Below are 18,547 nucleotides of genomic sequence, written 5' to 3' on the forward strand. Positions count from 1 at the left end.
CCAAAGCCAATGCAACCGTGAAACAGAACATGATCCATGTCAGAATTTCTCCTGGTTGCATTTTATTCACTCGGGACGTCGTTATATACATTTTGAGAGTGGAGAGATGACTGAAAGTTCAAAATATTTTGGACTTTTATCGAAAAGTTTTCAAACGGACAATGGGGAAAAGTGAAATTTGAGAATTTGAGGTTGTTTAGAGAAGATGAATGAAGAGGAAAAAATAGGAAAGAGGGAGTGAAGGTGATGTCATTTGGTCATTCGATTCAATGAACAAAATGTTGCAGATTTACTTTTTAGGGGAAGACCTTCGAAATATGAACTTTCTGGTTGTTTGTTATCTGAGAAACATTGAACTCAGATTATTTTCAGATCACTTGTTTAGGGTCTCTCCATCGAATCGATCCATATAAATGTGTTGTCACTAATTCGAACAGAAAGAGCAACAGAAAACAAGTTCACATCTAAAACCAATCAAGCTCCAATCTCGTTTTATTAGGTAAAATCCAATAACCCGGAAAACAACGTTTCTCTCTTATTCGAAACGTTGTTCCCAGCGTTGGAATTCTAGAGCAATTATGAATATCATAACAAGTATAATGTCATGTGATATATTTACAATCTAGCTAAAATGTTGAGTTGGTTAACATTAGAAAAGATTGGAAAAGACAGATTGTAAAATCAATGAAGCAATTAGAGCTAGAGAAAAGAAACAATACCTGAATTTAAATTCTAAAACTACCCCAGAAATCCTCAAGCTCCCACAAAATCAAGGAAACATTCCCGGGAATTTGATTTGATATGATCAAAGTTCGGAGTGAGAGATCATCATTGATCAACTATTGTTTCAAGTTCTGCTTTCACTTTTCTTTGTACCCAATCCAATTTCAATCAAAAATTACATTCTTAAAAAGTGCATATTTGTTCTCATATCGTCCCGGAATAATAAACTTTGCAAACGAAAAAGAAAGCGAAAAATATTTTGAAAAGTGTAACAAGAAGTTTTGATATCAGTGCCATTGTTTTCCAACAATATCTCTTTTTCCTTGAGACCACCACAGCTTTTTGAAATTGATAAGTGAAATAACATAACATCATCAATCAAATGGAAGGCCATGAGGACCAGGAAGTCATTGGAATCACTGAAATTGAGGAACTACGAAAACGATGAGTTTACAGAATGAAAAAAATTAGCAAAAATGAACAAAAGCTTATTGTTTTGTATTTTTTCATATTCTTCACGCCCTATAAACACTCATTTGAAATGAGAGTTTCCAAGGAAATATGGGCGGTCTTTTTTTAAGAAAATGAACAAATTTTATGAGCTATATAGTCGGTTTTGGAGCACAAATTAAAAAAGATCTGAACTAGAAAACGGGGCATTTTATGAGAATAAAATGACAGAAAACGGGAAATGAAAACGAGGAGAAGAATGCCGAAAATGGGAATAATGGGGAAAGAAAAAAGGAGGTGACGTGGCTGATGGATATGTATGCACATAATGAAAAAGAAAAAGGACTTGAAAGGGCAAAAACGTACTTAGGAGAGCTTTATGGAGCTGGATGCCACGGAATCTTGTACCATTTCCAGAATATTAAAAGATCAAACATGGGGCTCAGAGAACTGAAATGGGTATCTTTGAAGTGAGGATTTACATTTTTGGGAATCGTAAATTAGGAAAAATGCATCGATTCTAACCAATATTTTCTGTAGAATTATGAAGACATATTACTTTGTCGCTCGGAGACTGCTGGATCTCACTGTTGCGAGTAAAATATGACAGAGAGATCCTCGATTTTCCTACAGAGCTATGCTTATGTTTTCTAACTGGATCCGTACGTGTCCACTCGATTTTTTCTAGATCCTAAACCTCTTCAAATTGAGATGGATAATTTGGGAACACAGTCTACGACTGAATACGAGTTTTTATTTGAATTCTTTTTATTTGTTTTTCGGGAGGTTTTTCAGTAAAAAGTACTTTCAGAAAACAACAAGACAGATTTCGTAATGCAGGTGGTCATGAGAAAAGAAAATGACCGAAACGGAAAAGGTCCAAAGAAAATCGGGTTAAAATTGGAAGAAGTAGAAGAAGGAGAATGAGAAGAAGAAGACAAAATTGGATTTCATCGGGTGGGTTAGATATGTTTTTTTTTCATGCTCATCATTGGTTCGAAACAAAAACTGGAGAGAAAGAGAGATTTTGGAATGCAAGACTTTTTGCAAGAAGGGGTAATTAGTCGAGATGGGAAGATTAATTCAATAGAAATTAAGAGGGACACGTATTCTCTTCTTATAAAACAGTCACTCAATGTTTAGAATTATGAAAATTGTTTAAATCAAACTAGATGAAGCCAAACAAAACGATGACCGAATAAAAGGAAAACACTAATTATTCCAGTAAGAGAGCGACCAAATCCTTCTGGAATAGTCTCTCTTAAAAAGAGCATTTTGTAGAAGGAGGAGAAAGAAGAAAGAAGAAGATTAAGACGGCACTAGTGCCCCCAAGTTGGACATTCAAAGAGAGGATTATCCCCCTTCGGTTGCCATGCTTCTTCTTCTTCTCAGTTGAAAAGTGGTTGGTGAGAAAAATGAATGTGGAATTGAGGAGGATTTGCATGCATTCTTTTGAATTCAAGTAAGTAAGGCTCTTTAGGAAAAAGGAAAACTGATTGTGAAGGGAGAGAATAAGTCAATATTTGATGTTATTGAACGAAAATTTGCTTTAACTAAAATTTAAAAACATCAATAACAAGATATAGAAATGAGTTCCTGGGGATACAGAAGTATGTCAAATGCGTTTGCAGAGGTAAGTAGAGAACTCAATTTTACCAACACCTGTTCATTAGAAGGAACAGAATATAAATTAGGTCTGAAAATCAGAACAATATCTGATAAACTCTGGAAGTCTTTCTTATTTTTCGCTCAAAAGTTGTTCACTGATTATGAAAGATACCAGGTTGTGAACCTTGAGAGATATTTTAAAATTAATGTTCTAAATTTGTTTGGCTGCTGTTTCCGAATAGACATATATGATAACCTCTTTTGTTGGTGTTTTTGGACGGAAATACAAAAAAAGCTTTATTTTTTGAAAAAAAAACCAAAAAAAATTGGTGGATCTTAGGTTCGAAATTTGAATAAGTTCTTCGTCTCTTGTCAAATCATCACATGTGCAAAACGGTGAAGTTCTTCGGAAGACTTTCTAATGTGCAGTTGCTTAAGTTGGTGCACTTTCTATCGAACGGACATCTGAGGTATTCTGAAGTCGCTAGTTTTGTGGCACATGTGTGACAAATTGTGTGTCCGCAGGCTGAAAATTATTAAATGTTATTGATAAAGTTTATAATTTCGAAAGCATACCAAGAACTCTTGGAACACTGTCCGCAGCTTCTCCATACTCGGTATCACAAATCTCGCACATTTTCCATGGTTTCGTTGTTTCATCTGACTTTTCCTGTGCCTCTTGGAGTTTTTTATAGACGTAGAGCATCTTCTTCCGATACTTTTTAGTTTGCTCCTTTTCAGTTTTTAATAAACCGAACAGTGATTGAAAATTAGAAGAAGTCGATGAATTTCTCGAGAGAACATCATAAATGTAATCCCATTCTCTGTCTTTCTCTTGCTGCTTTTCCAACTCACTCAACTTTTTCTTTTGACATTCAATTGTCTTCTCGAGAGTCTCATTTTTCTCAACATGTCGTTGAATTTCCATTTCGGAAAAGACACATTCTAGAGTAGAAATAGCGAATCTTTCTCGAACTTTATCAAGATGTTGCTCAATTTCTCTTCTTTTCTCTTTTTCCTCTTTTATTTCTTTTTCAAGAATCTCATATTCTTTTTTCAATTTTTCTAGTCTTTCCGTGTTGGAAACCGATTCCGGCGCAACGGTCGCTGACCGTTTGAACATTTTTCGAAGTCGATTCATTTCTGAAAACAGAAATTTTGAGTCTAAAGGGAGGTTGAAGAGAAACAAAAGAAAAAGAAGGAGATATGTGAAAAATAAAGAAAGGTAGAAAATAGAAAACTGGGTAGAATAACATGGAAACGCGAATGACTTGTTCAATGAGATACTACTTGATCAATATACTCACAGGACAGAAGGCGTGTTGCTATTCGAGCGTTGTTATTGATTGATTCAAGATTTTTACTGAACCATAGAATGTGCAGGCAGCTCACGGCCTCCTGCATAGACCCTCTCAAAGTACTGCATGCAATGCATTGAGAGGGCCTCCGCTGGAGGCTGCGCAGCTCTGTTTGAGTTTAATATCATTGGAAACTAGGAAAAGAGAATGAAGATTCTATTGAAAACCTGAAATCATTAACGACATTACTCTTGAAATCAATACATACTTTCAAAATCTGAAACAATTCAAAATATTACTGTCTTCAGATATACCTAACGGTTACAAATATCCGAACAAACTAGTTTTCTCTCATCAATTTGGCAGTAATAACCTACAAAGTAACACTAATTAATCCACTTATTTTCTCTTTTTTGCATCTATATAAAAACAACATATAGCTGGAATAATTCTTTTCATCCCTTCATGCACCCATTATCTTCTTCTTTTTTCAAAACACTAGCGTATATTCCTACAGTACTCCTCGTATTCTCTCTGATTGTTTTAGTCTATTTTTCAACAGATTTGCAAACATTTGAAGCGAAATGCAAGAGTCAATTGATTCTTTTCCAGGTTTGCATTTATCTTGAGATCAGAAAGTTACTTTAATTTTTAAGACTTTCGAAAAAGCTGCCTGGAAAGATATAATTGATTTCGAGAAAATACACACAAGATCGAGAAGACAGGTACAATATTTCATTGATAAAGGGAAAAAACTATCCATAAGTATCATTCCAGACTGAAAACAGTATTCCGAAGAAACGAAAAACTCGAAAATCAAAACTTCGGAAAATGAAAAAACCGCCGAAACTACCTCATTTATATCAGAAACAATTGGTCCCAGTGGCAGAAGAACTCACTGAATTTGAAGGTTATCGGAACTCTGATTGGAAGAAAGAATCAAAAAGTGATTCTGAAAATGAGTCGGGGGAAACTGAAATTGTGAGGAAAAACAAATAATGTGAGAATGAGAAATTTATATTTCAGACTACTTCGGGAGTGACTGAAAATCCAGATGATGTTGGGATTGAAGAGAAGGAAACAGAAGAAAATGAAGAGGATTCTGAAGATCTGGAGAAACAGGAAACATCTGAAAGTTCAACGGAGCAGCTCATTACAGAAGTCATTCGGAATATGTCAACAAGAGAGATGAAAATGAAATATGGAAGGACTGAAGGAGGATTGGCACAACTTTTGGAGATTGACGATGGTGGAGATGAAGAAGAAGAGGAGGATGAAGTGGAAGAGGATGAAGGAGAAGGTGGAGGAGAGACTGATGGATATTACACTGAAGAAGATGGAGATGATAATGAAGAGGGTTGCGGTAAAATCCATAATTCCCTTACAAACAAAATAAATGTTTAAATTTCAGCCGATACTGATATAAAATGTTATGGAAATCCATGTCCACGTGGTCCTCCAGGTCCCCCAGGTCTTCCAGGATCTCCTGGAGAAGATGCTCCAGATGGAATTGATGGTGGGAATGGAACAGAATGGGAGTTACAAGCAGAGGATCGTGTTATTATATTGGGATGTGTGAAATGTCCACAAGGTCCACGTGGAGTTGAAGGGGATCCAGGACCACCAGGGGATAAAGGAGGGATTGGAAAGAATGGAAATCCGGGACTCGATGGATACGAAGGTTTCCCTGGTCAAACAGGAGAAGAAGGAGAATCTGGATATGATGGTGATTTCGGACCAGATGGATGGCCTGGACAGCGAGGAGAGGATTCAAAGATCTACCGTAATCTTCCTGGACCACCAGGTCCACCTGGTGTTGTTGGTCCTCCAGGCGACAATGGTGACTATGGAAATTTGGGAAATGCGGGGACTGAAGGGATTGCTGGAGTTGCTGGAGCACCAGGTCATCACGGTATTCATGGTCCGCCAGGGGCACCTGGAGCAGTAAGTGAATGATGCCAAATCTCTCGGTTCATTGCATTTTTCAGCCTGGTGAACCTGGATTATCTGGGGGTTATGTTGGACATTGTAAATGTCCGGAACGTCGTCGACCTGTCGGAGGAGGCGGGGGTGGATATCCACTCTCACCACAACCAGTTTACCAGACACCACAATCAGTCGAATACCATCTTCCGTATGCTACATCAACATCTGGATATTATCAGTCTTCTTCTTCTTTTTATTCTGAATCCAATTACGTAGAAACGACGACAGAAGCTCCAACTACATCGATTTATCGATATTTCGTGAAAGCTTCTGCACCAGGATACAAAACGTTGTCAACTGATTCCGAATATGTGGAAACGACAACAAAGTTTATTCAGACTTCAGAATATTCTGCAGGAAAGGAGAATGCATACGTCGAAAGGTTTCTCCAAAAAGCTTCTCAAGATCTTTCGGAATCTGGAGCATTCGATCCGCCAGAAGACCATTTGTCGATTTCTAGTAATGGAAGAATCTAAATTATTGTCAAAGCATTTTAATAAAGACAGAAAATACTGCGACATTATTACTTTTATTACTTTCTAAAAAAAACAAGATACAAGGACAGTACTGTAGGATTATCTCACATTGGGAGCCGGGAGGGGCGTTATCGAGAAGTTGACAGAAACAGGGTGACAAAAAGGAGACAAGAATAAATGTTACACGATTCAAACTTGATTGGAATTAGAAGAACAAAACGAGTCGCTTATTTTCTGAGAATATGGAGAAATAAATAATCTGTAATAAAGAAAAATGTTATAGATGATTGCTGCAATTGGTGTTCAAGTAGATGGGGATGGATTGCAGAAGTTGACTCCCAGACGAGATTGCTTCTTCTTTCGTGGCTTTTTCGATTTTTCCTCGGAACTGGCCGGTGGTGTGTTAGCTTTATTCTCTACTGATTTATCTACTTCTGCCGGAAGAGGTGGTGGGGTCACCGTCTTTCGTTTTGTGATCATTGTCACTTTCGGTGGTTGATTAGTAGAACGATGGTTGGGTCGACGAGATATAGCTGATGGCTTAAAATCAGTCAACGTTGGGTTGTGACGTCTGCTGAAAATGAAAAATATGAGTATGAGATGAGATTATTTCCAAACTCACTTATCATATCCCATGTTATGTTGATTGTGTTGTCCTACCATTCCAATAGGAGCCATTTGCAGTCCCATCGGTGTCATTTGAACCATTCCGGGGAACATAGCTATAGGAGGCTGATTGAAATGAGCTGGTGGTGGAACACTGAAGTTGAAATTTGGAGGCGACATCACGAATGGACCAGACGGTTGTGGATGAGCAAGCTGAGGTGACGAAGTCTTGAATTGTGGAGCATGTTGTTGTTGTTCTGGATGAGTTTGGTGTATAGCGTGTTGCTGCTCTTGTTGTGTTGGAGATGTCTTTCGCAAAATTTCAACTTTCGGTTTCTGGTTGTTATTATCTTTTGAATTCTTGGAAGATTTCGAAGCTTTTGAAACGTCGCTTTTCTTTTGCCAATCATCCGACTTCTTTTCTTTCTGATTCTTCTGATGTTTTTGTTTCTTCGAATTGCTTTGAGCATCAGATAGTTGCTGAAGAATTGAATTTGCCGGTTTCTTTTCTTGTTTTTGATTCTTGTTGCTCATTTCAATATCTTCCAAGTTCTTCGATCCATCAGGCTTCTTCAGCATTTGAGGTCCAGATTGTGTGTTTTTCTTGGATGTTGACCCTCCGAGCAACTCCATGAGAGATACTTGCTTTCCTGAAGTAGTAGGTACTTCAGAAGATGTTGCAGAAGACGACGACGCTGCTGCAGCTTGAGGGTTTCCAGACTTAATTTTCAGAAGTTTATTCAACGAATTAGTAAGAGCTTCGGGTGTTTCTACACTATTTCGCTTCATCACATTATTTTCGGACTTTTTCTCTTTCTTTGATTGTTTCTGATTATCTTTCTTGGAATTGTTCTTCTGATTCTTTGAATTTGAATAAGAACTAGAAGTGGACGGTGTTGAAGTCGATGGCTGCCAATCATTATTTTTCTGTTGATGCTTGGAATTTTTCTGCGGCAATGGAGTATATGCGCCATCAAATGCTTGATCTACCTTCTTCTGAAAATAAGTTATCAATGTTTTGAAATTTTGAATTTCCACAAACCTTATTTTTATCATTTTTTCTAATCAGACCAAAAGTAATATTGAAAAGAGCGGTACGAGGAACACGGAACGCCGAAGTAAGGCGGGAACCGCGGACTTTTGATCCGCCTTCATACTCTCTATCGAACAGAACATCAATTTTGTCGTCATGAATACCAACAACGGTTCCTTGGACAACTTTCGGAACTTTCTGAAAACATGAAAACGTTAATCTTTAATACTCGGTTCGAGTAAACTTACCGTATCAGAAGACATTATTGATACGCGGTCGAGAATCAAAAACTCCACTTCCGAATCCGCTTGCACTTTTCCATCGTACAGTTCATATCGGAAGAGAATAGAAGGCGAAACATAAAATCGGCCCATAACTGGCTTTTTTACGGGGTCTGCACTAATTACTTTCTCAACTTCAGTAATCATTTGTCGGTCGACATAAACCGTCCCACACTTCAATTGCTCTGCATCACGGCTAGGAAGATTGTCCAAGAACTCTTTCAGTTCTCCGAATCTATGATCACGAACTTTTTCCGCCCAAATGTCTTCAGCGTAATAGACATCGTCCATTTGAGTCGATGAAGCTGATTCCAGATGTCTCCACAATTCTGGGAATTTTTTCTTGTATTCTGTGATCAGTCGGCATGTCAGATTAGTGTACGACCACACTCGGGTTGTCATTCCTTTGTGGTTTGTATGTTCAGTGCGATCAGTATAATCAGCCACGCACATATCTCTTTTCGAGAATTTCAAACATAATCCGCAATTGATTTTAGAATCAGATGACAATTGTTGACCTTTCTCTACTCGTGCACGTGGTTCATTCCAAAGGAACATTGTTCCAGTGATTCGAGCAAAAAGACGAACATCGACTTGACATTGACGTGCGCAATCATATCCAGCCATCCATCGGAGGGATTTCTGATCCACTTGTTTTCGTAATTCTTCCATCACTGCAATTCTGTTATCGGAGACCATTCCAACAACGTCAACTTGACCTGAAATGATGAAATAGTTAGCTATCTCTTTAAAAATAACACTCACAGTTCGAAGTTTTTTCATTTCTGTAACCACCAACCATTCCAGGCATTCCGTAAAGAGCCACTCTGGTGTCTGTGATCCAGACGACAGATTGCTGTGGATAAGCGATAGGAACTGGAAGATCAGCAAGAAGACGTGCGTTTTCAAGAAGAACATCCTGAATGGTTTTATTTTGATGTTAAGTTTTTTTTGTTTGAAATCTTACTTTCACAACCAGAGGCAACAAAACTGGAATCAGTGTTTGTGGGCTCGACCACTGTTTTACAGCCTTCAGAGTAGGTGCTGAGCCATCCTCTCCTTCTTTGGTTTCATACACCAACCCAGTGAATTTGCGAACCCACGCAATAGGGGGTCTGATGTGTTTTCCCTTCGAATCTTTTTGTCCAGCAATTTCTATAGCGTATCGACTCATCAATCTCTCTGTGAGTTGATTCACGTAAGCTTGCCATTGACGCTTTTCTTCCTCATTCATATCTATAAGAAACAGATTTTCTAGGTTGTTATTTTGATTCAAACTAACCTTTCACTATGATCTCATCATCTCCGGGTAACTTTCTCACTATTTTGTCCTCTCCTCCCCATATTGAGTCAACTTTCGCCAATTTAAGAATAGGCCAATCGATACAAACTTCTTCGTCACACAACTCGGAACCCCATTCAATGATATCTTTTTCGCTTTTTTCATTTTCCACTTTGAGGACCATCGATTCCTTACGAGATGCCATTCCGAAGATGTTACAGTTGGCAAATTTAAGCTGGCCAGAATGATTGAGATGCTTCATTGTAGGGAAACCAGGGAAATATACATCCATTTTCACATTTGGAAGTAGTCCCCATTTTACTTGTTCTTTCGGTATTCTATAGATTTCTTGTGGAAGCTCCGAGCGAATAACGCTCCATTGGCCGTCATCTTGACGAGTTGAAATACATTCGATATGACAGCCATGAGTATTTCTGAAAATTGTTCCTTATAAAACTTAACTTACGTGTCTCTTATAAAAATACGTACCTCATATTTTCTTCTCTACTCAGTCGATTTCTCTTCGATTCGATAGCCTCCAAGAGACGTTTTTCTTCTATGAAAGGAATCAAAACGACAGCTTCCCAATCATTTCGTTTGCCATTCAAATCGGTCTCAAAGTTTGCAGGATAAAAATCATGAATCATCGACTTTGTTGGATCTGATGACATTAATTCTTGTAATGGTTTTGGAAGACAATCGGCTGATGCTTCTGGAAGTACAGCGAGAAGTTGTTCAAACGGATGGAAAGGTTGTGAAAGTTCGAATTCAATTTTCATGTTCGCAAATCCTCGAACGTCCGAAATGAACGGTGCATAATGATGTGGATAGAACCAACTCCACGAAACACATCCGTGATAGTAGTAATGTAAATTCCATTGAATTGCTCGGACATATCCTTCAGCTTGTGCACGAAGTTCAGTCTTGGATATGTTTTTGTACCGAAGTTTATCGGAATAGTACGACTTTTTGTGACGCTTGAATTGATTGTCTAAAGTTTTAGTCCAGCACGCTTCAACGTTGTTCGCAAAATCGGCATCATCCATTCCTGATAAAGCAAGTGTAGCCAGTTCATCATTGAATTCTTCCTCCAAAAGAACATCATCGGAGTTTTCAGAGGAGAGCTGGAAAAAGTAATGATTATATAAAAAATAATTGATCTTCAAAATATACCTCTTTCCCGCTCAATTTATCTTCTGACTCGTTTTCTTCTTCGTGATCACTAACGAATGCGGCGTCATCGTCACCGTTTTCATCGGTTTCATTTTTTTCGTCATCTTTATCTTCTGCATCACTTTCAATATCTGATGATTCGAAAGCGACGAGCTCTTCTTCGACCGATGCCTCTTGAAAAATGTCGTTTTGAGACGGACGAAGTTTTTTCGATTCCATGAACTGTTCATCTTCTAGTTTGTCCATGAACGAATTTTTATCGTTCAACGAAAGCTGTTCCAAAAACTTCTCGAAGCGTGCCAGATTCAAGTAGCCAGATTCGTTGATGTATCCATCGAGGGTAGGCAAAACCTTTTTGTAGGTCGAGTAGAGAAGGGGAAGAGCATCATCATGAATATGAATACTCGGAAGATGTGGAAGGAAATCGTTTCCAACAAGAAGACCCATCATAATCCAATCGTCTACAATTCGTTCCATATCGTAAGCAAATGGAAGAGACTCCTGGAAATTAAAAATATGATCAATAAAATTACTTCAGATCGACGAAATACCTTAACATCAGCGAACTCCCATGCCAGATACTCTCTGAGGAGTGACAAATGCAGTAAATGGAATGTTTTGACATCTGAATCGGTTCGTTTTGGTTTCTTGTTTTTCTGTTCATTCTTTCTTGGACGTGAATTGAATGTAACTTCTTCCCGAAGCAACGAGAAATGCGGTTCATGTGAGACAATTCCTAGCATAATGAGATCAGCATCTAGACCGTACATACAATGACGAGTGTTAGGATCATATCCTGATTTCGCCCGCTCGGTACGAATAAAGTCCATGATTTTGTGCTCTCCTTCTCCAGGAACCTAAAAACACTGATTTGTTTGATTTTCAAACAATTGAAACCCGTTACATTATGGCCACTGAGAATGATCTTCCGTCCTTGCCAATGAGAATCCGAAGCTGACTTCTTTTTGATCCATTCATCAAGTTTATTGTGAAGGCGAGTCATAAAATAAGTACCCGGAGTAATACAATTCGAATCGAACCGCTTTTCTGTAGGTAAAATTTCGCCATTCGCGATTGCTTTTTCCATTTGAGAATTAGCAGTACGAGCAGACCTATAAGATTTTCTGCGTGATTATATTTCAGAAAGACAAATTCATTACATGAAACGTCTCGCTCTTTGTTGATTCATCTTGGCTCGTGGAGCCACGCCGTCAACGGCCATGAAGAACACCTTTTGAGGTCTGATCAAGTTATAGAGATTCTGCAAAACAATTATTAGATACCTGGCGAGTGCTTACGAAACCCACTTCAATGTAAGCAAAAATATTGATGAATATCTCTTCCTCCGTGATTCTAAACGTGACATCATCATCATTTGGATGTGAGCAATTGTGGATGATTCCATTCATATCCAGATACAAATTATCGAATTCGGGTATCTGAGACTCATTGATCACCTCACTCAGACACGGATATCGCTCCGAAGTCCAACGGTAGAATTTCGGAACTCCCATCGCTAGTGTATTTCAATGAGTAATGCTAACTCAAGTAGGATATAAACTATCTTCGTTTAGATATGAATTCTAACTGAACAGCTGAAATTAGAACACATTAGAGAAAGGATTGAAACATAAACAGTCATTATAAAAGATGAAACGATTTTAGAAAATATGCAATACTACTTAATGTGTCACAATAATTAATAATTGTGAGAGAGAATTTCGCAACTTAATTCAGAAAAAAAAAGTTTTTCGTCAAATATATTAATTGAACAACTGCATCGCTGCATCATTTCAGCAGAAAAAATCAAGAGTAAAATTTGGAGCGGACATGATTGACCAATTTAAAATAAAACATATTTGTTATTTAAATTAGTACCTAAATTTTGAATGTGAAATAAAGTATTTTATTTAGAAACTATCAGCATTGTTTATAATTGAAAAAGTCTATCGCAAAAAGCTGAATTAGTTAAATAAAATTTATCCATCCGCGCACGGGTGGTAGAGAAGTAGAGCGGAGAAAGCGAGAAACTGCAGTCCAGTTTTCATTCAAAAGGAGAGAGTGCAGACTAGCAGAGAACAAAAATGGACCGCGACATGTCGCGAAAGAACATGTCTATATGGCTTCTGATTAAACACGGTGATTTTTTCGGTACCACCTCCTTTAGATGAGAAATAATATAAAGAACAGTTTCAGTTGAATGTAGTTCTTGAAACAGGGCGCGACTTCAGATAAACTCGAATCAATCTAGATCTTACTTATGGGCGGCAAACGATGGATTAACAGAAGCAATGTAAATTGTACAAATTTAATCGATCTCCAATTTTTAGCTAGAAAATGGTAATGTTTAAGACGATTTTTTTTCGGTGTCTATACATTTATTTTACCGAAAAGTTGAAAACAATAAAAATGTAAGATTGGACAGAAAAAAACACTCAAAACATTGCAAAATTCATCCAGGAATAGGTGAATTACAATTAGAAAAAGGCAGAAAAAAACGTAGTAAAATGAGAATCAAAAGTAACTGATGAGAAGAATAAAAAAAATTAGTTTGTAATTTATGTTTGAAACAATGTACAATTGGCAATTGGTAGTAGTTCACCATCTCTTTTGAGTCGATTTATTGCCAACCCATTTCCAGACAGCACATTCGTTTCCTGATGGGAGAACGAGGACATCAGTAGCAACACGCGACTCATTGGTATCAATGAACTCAACTGCTTTCTCCCAGCGAGTCATTTCGGCGGCGCGTCTGAAAAAATACTGATAACTTGAACAGTCATTTCCGAACTCCTCTGTTAATATAAATATTAACCTTACATTCTGCGATGGTTATGTAAGTGCGACGTTTTTATCGTTTAACATACCTTTTAGCTGGTGGGAACATGAGGTCACGAACGTGAGGTTGCGATAAATACTCATCCCCTTCTGCATTTGATGCCTTGATGAGGTCAGTAATATTCTCAATAAGATCATAAAGTTTGTTTTCCTCTATTTCCTTTTGTTCCTTGTATTTTCGATGACCGAGATAAATCCCTGCTCCAATGATTACGACTGAAAAAAACTATTTATGCGTAAAACTTGAAACTGCACACTTACGAATGCCGAGAGTTGCGATTGGTAGGATGGCGTAATTGTAGAAGAAGTTGATAGAATCTCGTCCAGCTGCTTTCAAAACTCCCCAGTACCCAGCAAGATTGGCAGTTTTCGGTTGATGAGTAGTCAATGCGTACGCGATGACAAGAACAACGAAAAGAATAATGATGGCATACAATGCCACCCAAATCGCGTCGTTGAAAATGTTTGACTGCTTCACAGTAACTTTTCCAGTTCTTGGATTTTTCTGGACACGAACTCGAGATGAACCAGCACGAAGATCATAGCTCTCGCCTGGAACCTTGGATGCATTGAATCCATAACCAAGCACTTTGTTCCATGCGTTTTTAACGATTCCTTTCGAAGGTTCTTCACTCTTATAGATTATTCTGCTAGACTCCTGTCCTTCAAAATCATCATCATCTTCTTCTCCTGTGGTATTACCCAAATCGTGGAGCCCTTTCGTAACTTTCGAAGCATAAATCGACTTTCTGGGTGGAGTTGCACCGGGGCGATCACTTCCGAAAGTAGCGAAACTAGGGGTGAAATCAGTAATCAGCCCAGGAACTGGCACATGAACTGACTTTGGAGTTGTTGGAATACGAGTGGTAGTGTTGATCGTAGTTTTTGTAGAGGAGATTCTAGCAGCCGATGAAGTTGTAAATGGTGATGGTTTGTTGATTGGAGACATCTTTTTCGTTGGTGTAGAAGAAACCGGACGCCCTCGTCCGACACTACTAGTGGTGGTGTCTGTACTACGGAATGAAGCTTGACGAGATTTTGGAGAGAGAATCTCCTCGTCCTCTTGACCGTCATCAGAATCACTCATTTCTTCGACCTCGGATCGATTGAATGTTGAATTTATAGTGCTGTTAGCTGCGGCCCGAGGAATAGAGCGACGTGAAGTATCAGGAGTTTTTTCTGGTTTTCTGCTTGGAGATTTTGGAACAGCTTTTTGTGTTGTCTTCGGAACTGATTTTGCGACAACAGATGCAGATGGAGTAGGGCGAGCAGGTGTCTGAAAACATGTATAATGAAATTGAATTGTTTAAATGGAAACTGACCTTAGCACCACCAGCAATCAATTTTTTAAGCTTTTTCTCATATAGCGATCGAGTAGTCCCTGTGACTGGGCCAACATTCGCCCCGAGACTGGTCAGTTCGGCACGCAACTCCGCGTCCGACATTTTCTCAACGTCCACCATTGTTAACTTCTCTGAAATATACGAAATTCACGTTTTAACAAAAATCAATTATTTAAAAAATCTGACGTGCTAAAATAAAAAGAGCTTTTGCTCAGAAAAAGCAAGAAAATCGTCTATTTTCGAAGCAGGTCAGAAAATATTGTGTTGCGAAATTTGAATTGTTATGGCGGGAATTCGCAATGGAGCGAATACGCACCCAGTCTGGCGCGTCTGTGCCGCGTTTGGCATAGCCCGGTTAAAAGTAGAACGTTAAATTAAAATAAAGGTTTATTCAGTTCAAAAGTGTTGTTTTTTATAATAAAAATGTAGTGGCTCAGTGTAGTTAGTGGATAAACTGAATGCAAGGTGGTGTAACTTTGCAATCCCGCGAATCAACGTTGCAGCATCTACTTCTTGTTTATGTTGAATATTTGGAAGTTGTCTGAAACAGAAATAATAAAAATAATTGAATGGGAGCGAGGCTTAATATTTAAAACAGACGTTGGAGCTTCCGTATAGAATCCAGGAACAATACAAGCATCACAAAGATGCAAATGCGTACACGCCGAATGATCTGGCTCAAACTTTTTTAATTGAGTGTACAACTCGCCAAGAATATCCTCAACTGAAGAAAGGTCTTAATATTTCTCTCAAAACATATCCTTACCAACAGACTTGCATACTTTCTCAACAACATCATTGAATCCCAAAACAGCTTCGCAGAGTGCGTTTGCATCCTGGATACCCATAAAAAATCGGAAACTTTTAAAACCAAACCTTTTTCAAACTTTGACTATCAATTGCACTGTCGATGACACTCACAACTTCCTTGCATCGGGTGCAAAGAAATGTGAAGAAATTCTGAATTTTACTAATGATATCTCCTATATCTTTATTATGCCCTTCAGGTGCTCCACTGGTTAGTATAGCAAATACAAAAAGCAAGGAAACAATTTTCATATCACAATAAGAAAGAGACGAAAAAAGAGTGAATAAGGTTGTAAGTTGATACGTCGAAGCGAGGCAATCAAAACAGTATTATTCGCCATCGTCATCGGTGTCTTCCCCCTCAAAATACGACTCGTAACGTTCTTCGTTAAGATCCATGCTGAAAACAAGATAGTGAGAAATGTGCGAGACAATTAGAAACCAACTTTTGCAGACGTCTATTGAAACTTTCGTCTGCATACTCCTCACCAACATGCCAACGGCCAGGCTCCAACATTCCATACGGGTCCCCATGGTCGCTATCCTGAAAAATATTTAATTTTTGCTTTGATAAAAATAGAATCGATCTCAAATTTACCTCATCGTACGAGTCTTCATCTGGATAATCATTCCGCCAGTTATCTTCGTCATTTGAATCATCTTCATCATCTGCAGGTGGTCCATCCGAGTCGTCGTCGTCTCCCAAGTCTAATTCGTCACGATTTGCAAAACGAACGTCAGCACCTTCGATATCTGCTTCCCAGTTCGCGGAATCACCGCCTACAATTCCTGCGTTTCCTGGTTTTTCGTGAATAGCATAGTAGTCGTAAACGACATCATCCTGAGCTGAAGCTGATTCAGAGTTAGTGACTGGTAGTAATAGGCGTCCGTTGAGCTGAAAATACAAAAATTCTATAGCGAAAATACAATAACAGAGAACAGACTAAATATTATCACAGAATTCAGACAAAGCCGAACTGTCAAACCGAAGAAAAACACATTTGTTTTCGAAGAAATCATATAAACCACATGAGAGCACATCGTATTATATTTTTTATTTTACTCAACAGGGCTGACATGACAACACATTCCTAAAAAAAAACTCTGCCTATTCATGATCTTCATGAGCTCACCGAGACTTGTACGTTTTCTTCTGCTTTCTGTTGCTTTTCAACCTCTCCGACCAATCCGACTGCTTCATCTTTTACGAATCCAAGTGGGTTTTCTGATGATTCCCCGACTAATCTTTCATCTGAATAATCAAACCATTTTAAAATAATAAAACTCTGCCTTACCTTCCATTCGATTTTCCACTCTAGGAAGATCAACAACACGGGCGCCAGTTAATTCCTCATCGGTCCCACTAGCTGCAGCTTTGAAAAGTGTGAACACCAAAGGAGCTGCTTGCTTTGCTCGTTTAGTATGCAAAATCAGAGCTTCGTGAGGATCAGCGGTACGTTTCCGACTTACTCGGATGAGCGGAGCACTCATCTTAAAAGTTATTGAATGATTAATTACTGAATCGTCTGAAGTCACCGCGAAGAAGTAAATGGGGAAAGAAACCCAAAATAGAAAAGGCTATACCAAAAATTTGAAGAAATAATTTATAGAAAATGCGAAGAGATCAGTAAAAATTAGTTATATCCCCGATCATGGTCACTCGCTGATGTACATTTCTTGATAGCGGCGTCGATACGATGCTCGAGTAGCGACAGTTCTCCAACTAAATCGGTAATGGCTGTCGTTAAAGCATCAGCTGGAGTTGTTTGGCTAGTCGTCTGAATACGAAGCAAGATCTTGTGTTCCAATGGATGAGGATTTTTGTAGCCGGCGAACAGTACTTCGGGATCTTTGAGAAGTTGACTAAATCATACGAAAATTAATATAACACTTCATATCAGGGTAACTCACACTTTCAGCATATTTCCAAGCGTATGATCTTCTTTGTTAATTGTGAAAATTGCTGCATTTGGTACCTAAATCAATTAATTGAAATACAAATTACGAATATCAAAGTCCAATTACCTTTGTGTCTTTTTCAATGTAAAACTTTTTGTCGTCGAGGAGAAGTAATGATTCGAAAGCAGCTGGGGCATTCATTTCTGTAAATTTTTCAATGAAAATGTCTCAAATTAACCGCTCGCTTGAACAGAAAGACTAAATTGAGACTTGCTTGAATTTTCGAAGAAATGGCGATTGCGCAAGCTGATTACATTGCGTACTTCGCGTGTATGCTTGCGCGATTCTTGTTATGCGCGGGTGTTCAAAGAAGATTTTGGTCGAACTTTTAGACGGCGCCGACTCACAGGGTCTCAGGATGAGTAGTGAAAATAAACGCGCTCCGCTGAAATCAGCTGAAATTTTAGCGCGAAATTCAAAATAATTTTTATATTTAAAAATTTTATCTATTTTTTCAATAGAATTGATCTCGAAAAGACGCGCGACGGTCGAAAAACTGACTGAAAATGCGGGAAAACAGACATAAATCGGCTCAAAAAGTGGTCGATTAAGCTGCGTATCAAAGTGCCACAGTGAAACAGCGAATTAAAAAAATTAAAATTTGAATTTACCGCCAATGTCTAGCGGAGCGCATACGATTTCACTACTCACACCTAGACCCTGTGCCGACTGCTATAGGCTAGA

General features: G+C 38.4%; 5 protein-coding genes across 5 annotated transcripts; all 5 read right to left on the reverse strand.

Moving 5' to 3' along the window:
* Positions 1-3,161: 3,161 nt before the first annotated feature.
* Positions 3,162-3,922, reverse strand: GCK72_005743 (uncharacterized protein; the record flags this gene model as incomplete). The annotated part of the gene is made up of 2 exons (XM_003102436.2): positions 3,162-3,307; positions 3,358-3,922. 2 exons carry the CDS (start codon positions 3,920-3,922, stop codon positions 3,162-3,164), a joined length of 711 nt encoding a protein of 236 aa, XP_003102484.2.
* A 2,922-nt stretch (positions 3,923-6,844) lies between these two features.
* On the reverse strand, positions 6,845-12,430 carry GCK72_005744 (uncharacterized protein; the record flags this gene model as incomplete). The annotated part of the gene is made up of 13 exons (XM_003102502.2): positions 6,845-7,115; positions 7,164-8,143; positions 8,190-8,378; positions 8,429-9,180; positions 9,227-9,380; positions 9,429-9,697; positions 9,744-10,177; positions 10,233-10,867; positions 10,917-11,417; positions 11,468-11,773; positions 11,821-12,028; positions 12,077-12,177; positions 12,224-12,430. The coding sequence occupies 13 exons, from the start codon at positions 12,428-12,430 to the stop codon at positions 6,845-6,847; spliced, it is 5,007 nt and encodes a 1,668-aa protein (XP_003102550.2).
* A 1,084-nt stretch (positions 12,431-13,514) lies between these two features.
* Positions 13,515-15,945, reverse strand: GCK72_005745 (uncharacterized protein; the record flags this gene model as incomplete). Its single annotated transcript, XM_003102457.1, has 7 exons — positions 13,515-13,668; positions 13,784-13,970; positions 14,016-15,030; positions 15,077-15,228; positions 15,553-15,638; positions 15,698-15,821; positions 15,864-15,945. 7 exons carry the CDS (start codon positions 15,943-15,945, stop codon positions 13,515-13,517), a joined length of 1,800 nt encoding a protein of 599 aa, XP_003102505.1.
* Positions 15,946-16,234: 289 nt separating this feature from the next.
* GCK72_005746 (uncharacterized protein) lies at positions 16,235-17,395 on the reverse strand (the record flags this gene model as incomplete). The annotated part of the gene is made up of 5 exons (XM_003102492.2): positions 16,235-16,304; positions 16,351-16,448; positions 16,503-16,799; positions 17,038-17,156; positions 17,200-17,395. 5 exons carry the CDS (start codon positions 17,393-17,395, stop codon positions 16,235-16,237), a joined length of 780 nt encoding a protein of 259 aa, XP_003102540.2.
* A 143-nt stretch (positions 17,396-17,538) lies between these two features.
* GCK72_005747 (uncharacterized protein) lies at positions 17,539-18,004 on the reverse strand (the record flags this gene model as incomplete). The annotated part of the gene is made up of 3 exons (XM_003102403.2): positions 17,539-17,767; positions 17,816-17,880; positions 17,930-18,004. The coding sequence occupies 3 exons, from the start codon at positions 18,002-18,004 to the stop codon at positions 17,539-17,541; spliced, it is 369 nt and encodes a 122-aa protein (XP_003102451.2).
* Positions 18,005-18,547: the final 543 nt, after the last annotated feature.

This window comes from Caenorhabditis remanei, chromosome II (assembly GCF_010183535.1).
Source record: "Caenorhabditis remanei strain PX506 chromosome II, whole genome shotgun sequence".
Lineage (NCBI taxonomy): Eukaryota > Metazoa > Nematoda > Chromadorea > Rhabditida > Rhabditidae > Caenorhabditis > Caenorhabditis remanei.